This window comes from Corvus hawaiiensis, chromosome 15 (assembly GCF_020740725.1).
Source record: "Corvus hawaiiensis isolate bCorHaw1 chromosome 15, bCorHaw1.pri.cur, whole genome shotgun sequence".
In the NCBI taxonomy this organism is placed as follows: Eukaryota; Metazoa; Chordata; class Aves; order Passeriformes; family Corvidae; genus Corvus; species Corvus hawaiiensis.
Window position 1 is genome coordinate 6,817,799 of NC_063227.1, and position 8,585 is coordinate 6,826,383.

General features: G+C 54.0%; 1 protein-coding gene across 4 annotated transcripts; it reads right to left on the reverse strand.

Moving 5' to 3' along the window:
- Positions 1-1,071: 1,071 nt before the first annotated feature.
- On the reverse strand, positions 1,072-8,576 carry MYOZ3 (myozenin 3). 4 transcript variants are annotated; one of them, XM_048319460.1, is made up of 7 exons: positions 8,115-8,576; positions 7,137-7,219; positions 6,668-6,831; positions 6,360-6,434; positions 6,109-6,256; positions 5,657-5,828; positions 1,072-2,686 (listed from the first exon to the last, which is right to left on the reverse strand). In XM_048319460.1, the coding sequence occupies exons 2-7, from the start codon at positions 7,165-7,167 to the stop codon at positions 2,524-2,526; spliced, it is 753 nt and encodes a 250-aa protein (XP_048175417.1). In that variant the 5' UTR covers positions 7,168-7,219; positions 8,115-8,576; the 3' UTR covers positions 1,072-2,523. The 4 variants fall into 4 exon arrangements, with proteins under 4 accessions (XP_048175417.1, XP_048175415.1, XP_048175418.1 ...); XM_048319458.1 differs by having other exon boundaries at positions 7,137-7,223; XM_048319461.1 differs by having other exon boundaries at positions 8,106-8,576.
- Positions 8,577-8,585: the final 9 nt, after the last annotated feature.

Sequence of the window (8,585 nt, forward strand, 5' to 3'; positions counted from 1 at the left end):
TGAAAAACAAGTTCAGCAGACCTGCCAAACCCATGGCTTGGCCTTACCACTACACAAAAGCTTCCCCTCTCCTTTATCCTGACTTCTTGATTAAAAAAGACAAGAAAACAAATCCTTTTTTAGTGCATCACTTTTAATCCTGTACATCCTGAGCAGGACGAATGCTGGGTCAAGCGAGCAGCCCCCAGGCAGTGCGGGCATGACATGGAGTGACAGGTCAGCAGTTGTCTGATTTAGCCAGGTGACAGCCCCCTCAGTGGCCTCAGAGCCTGGGCTTGTGCTGCCTGCATCTGCAGGGCAGGGCAGGATGCAGTTGCAAGCTGCTCTTGAGGAGATTTGGGATTCTCAAGGCCTGTGAGACACTGTCCCTGTAAGCTGTGACATGGGTCCTACTTCATCTTGCTTTGATAAGATGTGAAACTCTTCTTTCTGTGCTCCAAGTGTAGTGGTTGCCTGGGAGCAGCTGTATCCTGCCTGCAGCCTGCTGCTGAGTGAGGTCTGTGTACATGTGGCTGGAGGATTTTAGGTTTATCTCCATATTAGCTGCTTTCATGCAGTGAATCTGTGGATGTCTTTGTAACAGGATGGGGCCCGTTCTGAAGTTTCATTTGCTTGTTTTTTAAAAAGTACATAAGATATTTGAATTTTTCAACACTGTGCTTTGACCCAGCTTCCTGGAGCACAGTGTCTGAGGACTTCGTCTGGTTTTTATGTGACTGCAGCCACAGCCAAGATCCTACATGGGCAAGGACAGGCACATCAGATTTTAGTTTCATGTGCTGTCCTGTACAGTGCCACTGGGTCCCATCATGGTGCCAGCCCTGCCAGCCTGTCAGAGGAGGTGTAGCACTTGTGGCACCACAGGCTGGCTTTCTGTGGTGAAAGAGCTGGGCTTTGGGTGTGGGTAATTAGTTCAGCTTTTGTTAGGAAGAACTGTCCCAGGGTGGTGTTGGACAGCAGATGCTGCTGGTGGATGGGAGGGGGCTGTGGCATTTACCACTGCTCTGGCCCTGAGTCTCCATAGCTGGGATCTGTGAGTGCTGTGACAGATTTGGAATGCAAGAGGCTTCCCATCATCCCAGTTTATTTATTATTTCCAGCCAGTTACCCAGGGTGCCCAGGTTCTGCAGCTGATGGACGAAGAGGAGGGAAATGGAATTGGAACAGGGCAGCATTTAAGCATCATAGATTTATTATTTCTAAGGAACAAACCTCTTTTCTTTCCATTTGCTTGCCCCCTCCTTCTTCTGTGGGAGACATAGAGTAATGAAAACTTCCCACCTGAATGATGTGTTGTGGCAGCAGAATCCCTGCGTGGGGTTTGCTCTGCACAGCATTACAAACTTTACAAATGAGATAGCTGCTAGCTGCATTTTTACCACAACATTTACTCGCCCCATTTAACCACAGTGGTGGAAAAAGGAACTTTTATCCTGGTGCTTTTGGGAGTATAAGTAAGGGTAACATTAGGAACCTGACAAAAGCAATTGGAGGAAGCCTGTGTTGTCAGCAATTTTTGTGAGTGGGGTTGCCCAGATGTTCCAATGACTGTAGGCTGTTGTTAGCTGCATGTCCCACTGTGTGTCACTGCTGAAAACGTTGGTGTAGTTGGATCCTCACTGCTGATTTTCACGTTCCCAGGGAGGCCCGTGCTTGCTCTGGAGGCACAGCCATGCTGCTTTTCCTTTCCACTGCTGTTGAAGTTACCAGAACACCCTGGCAGCATCCCCACGTTGGTGTGGTTCTGCAGGGCAGCGGGTCCAGGCAGGGCCTGATCCTTGACCAACTACATGAAGCAAATCTGGCATAAGTCACTCAAAGGGCCTAGACTGGATGTTCAAGCAAGGCATGCAAATAGCGGTAGGAAGGGGAAAATAGCTGCTAGCCAGCAGCTTGTGGAAAATGGGGCACAAGTTCCCAGCTCCCAGCATTCCTCTCCCCTCTATCCTGGCTGTGCTGTGTTGGTAAACAGGTAGATTCCCACTCCTTCATTTGTTTTTGTTGTCCAGCCAAGCTCAAGGTAGCTGCTTTTAACATGCCAATGCCTCAAGTAACTTGTTTTGCTACTGCTCTTCCATTATCACCTCCTCTCTGCGTCCTGACTGGAATGACAGATGCAGAGTTGTCCTGAAGATGGAATTTCTCTGCAAAAGCACCAGCTGTCCGAGCAGGTCTCGCATGTCAGTGAAGGTGCAGTGGGGCAGCTTGGTGTGCTGCAGCTGGGGTGCTGCCGTTTTCCATGAGGCAGGGAGGAGGACAGGCTGTACGGGATGTTTTGTACGGGAACTTGCAGGGGTCTGCTGGATTAACAGCGAGGACTTGGCTGGTTGGCTTGGCACTGACTGCAAGGGGAATTCAGAATGGTCCCACACTCAAGCTCATTTAAACCCCATTCAAAGATGACAACCTGAGCCCACCAGCTGAGCTTTCCTGAAGGATACCTGCCCCCCCTCCCCTCCCCTGCGAGTGTGTCCGAGTCCAGTGAGGGAACCATCCGTGGCTATGGAGAAGGGAACGCACATCCTACAGCTCTTCGCTCTCCGGCAGGATCCGCACCCAGCCTTGGGCCACCCTGTTGAAGTTGGGCCTGTGGGAAATCACCTCCAGCACACTCAGGTTATCCAGCTCTATGGTGGGCAAAGAGAACAGCTCACCAACCAATGCCCTGTCAAACGGGGCCGGAGTCCTGCAGCACAAGGAGAAGCACACTTAGTCACGAGATGTTGTGAAGGTGTTAGAAAAAGTCTGGATTTGCTGAGTCCAGCACAATGTAGCAATGCCTGTTAGAAATGACAACCCTCCTCTTCCTCCCCAGCACACTGTTAGAGCCCTGCCAGCCCAGCGAGGTGGTTCTCTGGTACAGAGCTCACCTCAACTCAAGCTTTGGCAAGCCTGGAGAGTGGGGTTCGAGGCCTGGGTGTTGGTGGAAGTGTTCTGCACATGGAAGGGCTTAGATTCAGACACCAGTGACAGTGCTTGAAAGTGCCTTGTCTGCAGCTCCTGTGTCCTGCAGAGGGCTGAGGCTGAGGGCGCTGCTCCGGATCACTCCAGCATATGCACCTCTATTGGCCCTGGCTCCCTCCCACCTTTTGGGACGGCTCCTCATGAACAATGACTAACAGGAGGAGCAGTGTGGGGGCAAGAGCTGTCGTCTCTTTCCAGAGAAATGTGGAAAGGGGCTGGGGAAGAGTGTGCCAGCCCCCAAAAAGCCAAGAATGTTGGTTTTGGAGCAGCACATAGAGGCTGAGCTATCAGTGAGGCAAAACTGGGAATGTTTGCTTTGGGAAGCACTGCTAGCACATGAATAATGTGGCACTGTTTTGCAACAGGAGAAATAAGAGGGGGAAAGGCAAAAGAGAGAGGCTTGTTCTAGGAACTTTCTTATGGGAAAAGAGAGTCTTTGTCAAAGCTTGGTTTTCACTCTCTCTTAAGGCAGCACACCTCAGCAAGGTGGCCCAAGGTTTTTGCATCACACTCTGAACATTTAAAATTGGGAATAAATCAGCCTGCTTTAACGCAGTTGCTGTGGAGGTGGTGGACCTGCCCTTGCTCTGTGACCCATGAGAGCTGTGCTTGGATTCAACTAGCCTTAGGCAAGACCACTGGCTTTCGATAGCCAGTTTGTTCCAAAAAGCTTGTTTTTCTGTGGTTTGGTATTTGAGCTGAGAAGTGATTTAAAAGCCAACAGCTTGGAAGATCATGAAAAGCCCAGTTAAAGGCAGATTGGCTTTCTGAATCTTCCTGCCTCACTGAAGAATTAGAGGAGGTGGCAAGAGGCTTGGAGTTAAATTAGCATCCATCTGTATTAAATTACAGTTGAAGACTTTAAATAGAAAGGCAGTGTGTGAGAGGGGAGAAATGGTACAGGGTAGAGTATTATTCAGAAACATGCCCTTGCTTCAGTCCCTGTCCATAAATAAATCCTGAGGCAGGAACATGGCTAAATGTTGAAAGAAAAGAGCCAAGTGTCTGCAGCAGCAGCTCCTTGTTCTCCCCCTGCACCGCCTCCTTGGCTGTAACTCCTCAAGGAGAACCACATGGCAAAGCCCCGGGGCTGAGGGGGAGGAGAGCAGCAAAGGGACAGTGGTGGCCAGGCTCATCTTTGCCCTTTAGGATGGCTTTTCCCACACTGAGGGGTTGTGGTCCCCTACAGCCCCTTCTGCCAAGTACTCAAAGCACAGCAGTCATGTCCCCCACGCCTCAAATCCAGCCCTGGGGTGGGCGCAGGGGAGCTGCTGTTGGCACGTGGTCTGCTGGGGAGCAGTGCTGTGTCCCGGGGGGAAACTCCAGTGGGAACTTGCCTACTGGAAGGTGACTTTAGCCAGGCCACCAAAGCCAATATAATTCCATCCTCATGACAGAGGTTTTCGGGAAAAAGGACAGACAGGACTTCTTTTGCTGATTCCCTGGGATGATGTTCAGCTCAAAAGTTCAGTTCTCATTATTTTACCATGGGCTGCTGGTGCTTTGCTACCACCGATGCCATGAAGATTTTTGCCTTTTCTTTTATAACCCTGTTATACCTTTTTACAACTTCTGTATTCCTAGTGCTTGTTGCCTACATTCTTGGACTTGTTTGTCAAGCTGAGAGACTAAACATTTTAGAAGCTTCGTAGGTAGGGATCAGTGTGCCCCAGACCCCAAGGTCCTCTCCAGAACACATTCTGTAAACCAAGATAGAACCATCCAGGGGAAGTTTCCTTGGGGAGTGGGGCTCACTTGAGCCTCTCACTGGGGAATCTTTGATAGATGTGCTAATTAGTAAAACCTATAATGTTATACCCAATGCTGGGGAGATAGACTCGGCGGGGTGCATCTCGATGCATGTGACCTGGACGTGTGCACCTAAGGATCCTTAAAATAAATACCAAGGTAAAATCCCTTTTCCCCTTCTAACCGTGTCTGACTCTTGATTTTAAGACCAGGAAAAGGCATCACCAGATCTCCATCTCCTGGACCCCCACCAAGCACCTTTCCAGAAAGGAGATCTGTCTTGGCAGTCTTTCCTCCAGGGTCCCAACTTTGACCCTGGTGTAGTTTGGAGGTGTGAGGAGGCACCAGCCATGCTCCATCAGAAGCAGCCACAGGGCATGGAGCTTGCCAGACTGAGCCACCAGAAACCCCCTGGCCTGGAGGCTTTGGGCTCAAGCAGGTGTTTGGAAGGAGTCTGGTGACCTCTTAGCACTCTGTGGGAAGATTAACCTTATACCCCCACTGCTTCCAGCAGCTGCTTGAATACCTTAAGGAAATTAGGAAAGAGACTTGGCACTGTCTGTGTCATTCCTCCACCCAGCCCAGAGCTGAGCCCAGCTGGGAACAGGAGTGATTCCTTCTGCAGGACCATGTGCATAAGAGTTGGCCCTCCCAAATTTCATCCCTGAGGTTACCCAGTGAGATTAAGCTGCTTAAGGCTATGCAAACCCAGTGGTGGAGCTGAGAGGAGATCTGGGAGAGAACTGCTGGAGGCAGGGACCTTTGCAAGGAGCCACAGAGGAGCTCCTGAGCAGGAAAAGATCATCCTGAGCCCTTGCTGTGCCCCTGTGGGGTATAAGGAGGGCATAGACTGTTGCATTTCCCTGGCAGGATGGTGGGTGCTCCTCGAGGCTGAAGGGCTTGGCCAAGGGCTGGCCTGGCTGGTGGTGTCTGCCCCTGTTACCTGTTGAAGCTCTTGAAGTCCCACGCAGGGGGTCTCATGGGCAGCTGGTTCTTGCCATACATGGCATCATCCCTGTCACCAAAGAGCTCCTGCCACGGGGACCGGTAGCCCTTGGGGATGGCGGTGACATTGAACTTCTCATGGGGGATTTCTTTGAGGGGGCTCGAGTACCCTGTGCAGGGGGAGAGACAGTGTGGGCTGCTGGGGCCACAGCCAGGCTGAGGCAGGGGGCTGGGAACAGCCTGGCCTCTGCATGGCCATGGAAGACCTGTTACTGGGGCCAGGAATGCGTATCTATAACATAAATATGTAGGTATATATATCTGTACATTTAAAATCTCTGGGGAAGGGTTTTGGGCAGACCCCTGAGCAGGCAGCAGCTCACTGCCTCCAGCCCCACGTTGCTGAGATCACAGCAGTGTCGGGTTCAGGTGCAGGCAGCGTTGGCTTACCTGGGGCCAAGGCACTGGGGTTCAGGACTTTGCTCATGTGCAAGACCTTCTCTGACTTCTTGGGTACTTCTGGGGGGCCACCCTGGGGTGATGCTGCCACATGGAGCTCGGAGTGATAATTCTCCTGGCCCCCAGCATTCTCCCCTGCCTGTGGAGGAGAGAGTTAACAGGCACAGGGGGGGACTCCCCCTGCCCCAGCTGGAACGCAGGGGGTGGTTGAAAGCACCTCAGAGCTTCCTCTGTTTACTCACCATCTGTTCATTCACTGTCCCTTCTGAATCACCTTTCCCAGTGTGGTGTGAGCCACCTGCCCCTTGCCCTGGGAGCTGCAGGAGACAATAAGTGGGTGCAGAGGGGGATCAGTACCATCCCCCTCCTCTTTGGTGGATATTGAACCCCGTGTTTGCCCATCTCCATGCCCAGCCCACTGGGACATCTCTCCATTTCTGCATAGCAGTCAGCCAAGCATGGCTGCCCTGCAGAGAGACCACTGACTCCACCAGGAATTCCTTCCCTGGAAAGGCTGGAAGAGCCAGGGAAGGGCTGTCCTCAGACCCACCTGCCTGGAGCCACTGGGATGCTCAAAGACAAAGCGCTGCATCCGCTTCTGGCGCTGCTGGAAGAGCCGGGAGCCGCGGTTGTTCCGCAGGGAGAGCTCCTCGATCATCACATCCTGTGTTGTGCTCATCTTCTTCCCCAGATCCAGCTGGGGCTCTGGGGAGGCTGGGAGAGCACAGCTACAGCTGAGGACGCTGCAGTGTGGGGGACTCCCAAGCCAGCACAGACAGTGTATCCCCTCCTTGGGGTCCCTGTTTTGTGGCTGGGCCGTTTGCCCGTGCCAGGGACTGGCATTTCCTCAGTGTGAGGAATTGTTAGAGAGCTCCAGAGGTTCAAGAAGCCTCTCCCACCCTGTGCATGGACCGTTCCAGCGAAAGCAGGGCCAATGGCCTCAACCAGAGCTGGGTCTGGCCCATAGTCAAGGAGGGCAGCACTGCCCTGGGGCTGGTGACACCCCTGCACCCCCTTACCATCTTGAGGGCCTGGTCTCATGATGGCCATCACTTGCTGCCGTGCTCCTGGGGCAGCTCTGTGGGAGGGGGATGGATCCTGTCTGGCTGGAAGAGAGAAGCACCCTGGGAGTGACACCAAGCATGGGCATGTGTCAGCTGCAGACATGCCCCAGAGACGTGCTAGGATTCAGCTGAGCATCTCCCCTCGTCAGCACCATCTCTAAGCATCTCCCTGCATCGCTCGCTGTCCCCTTCAACAGACACAGGGAATGTTCAAACCATGCTGTCCCTCAGCTCCTGCCTGTCATTCTTCCTCCCTGCCTTTCTTTAGGGCAGAAACCGTCCTTGCCTCTGTCGTTGCCCACAGCAAGCCACTGTCCTTGTGCCTCGAGCACTCTCGGAGCAGCAGCTGCCAGCCAAGCGGGGGCCCTGGCTGCCACCCCCCCAGCACCTCCGCCTTAGCAGAGCTATTTTCAGCTGCTGGCCCCAAGGGTGCAGGAGCTGCAACCCTGAACCTGCAGGGAGCTGGTGAGCCCAGCCAGCAGCAAGAAGGGTCATGGGACCACCCGTCTGTGTTGCTCCATTGTGGAGAGGCAGCTGGAAACCAGCCCCAGTCTGAGCCCCCTGAGCTGCCCATCTGCAGCAGAACCCTCCTGTACTGCTGGGGTGCTCGGCTCCACAAGTGCTGCTCAACTCGGGTGCATCTGGCATCCCTCAGCTCAGGCTGATGCTGGGCAGCTTCCCCTAAGGGCCCTGCAGTGCCGGGGTCTCCATGGGGCTGGGGTGCCTGGCACGCAGCTCCCTGCCAGCTCTGAGTTCCGCATTAACCATCCCCACAACGAGCCAGGGACCTGCACCCCATCCTTCCCTCCGCCCCGCTCCAGGGAGACTCTACACTGACCCCCACAGTGGTGGTGTCCCCTTTTCCAAGGACATCCCCAAGCCCTGTGCACCCACCCAGCTGCTGACCCCTGCGTGGGACCTCACCTTCCCTACCTGGCCAGGGGATACCCCAGATGCTGGGGACTGAAGATGCTTCTCCTGCTGCACTGGGGATGAGACTGAAGCCAAGCTGCAGTCACCAGCACTCGGTGGCCCCTGCTGGCCCTTCACGGCACCCTTGGGCTCCTGCTGCTTGCCCCAACACGTCCTGGGCTCCAGCCCAGATGCCAAGGTCCAGCCACGGGACACAAGTTATTTCTGGCTGAGAAAGGGGGCGGAGCAGGGCTGTGACCCTTGGGGACTGGGATGCCGTCACCCCAGCACGGAACAGGTCTGACTCACAGGGATGAGGATGCCATAATCCTGGCATGGAGCAGGGCTCTGACCCTTGGGGACCAGGATGCCATCACCCCAGCGTGAAGCACAGCTGGCCCACACGGATGCTGTCACTTGGCATGGAGCAGGGCTGACCCTTTGGGGACACGTAGCAGCAGCAGGAGGTAGCCATGTGCCATGTGTGCCCAG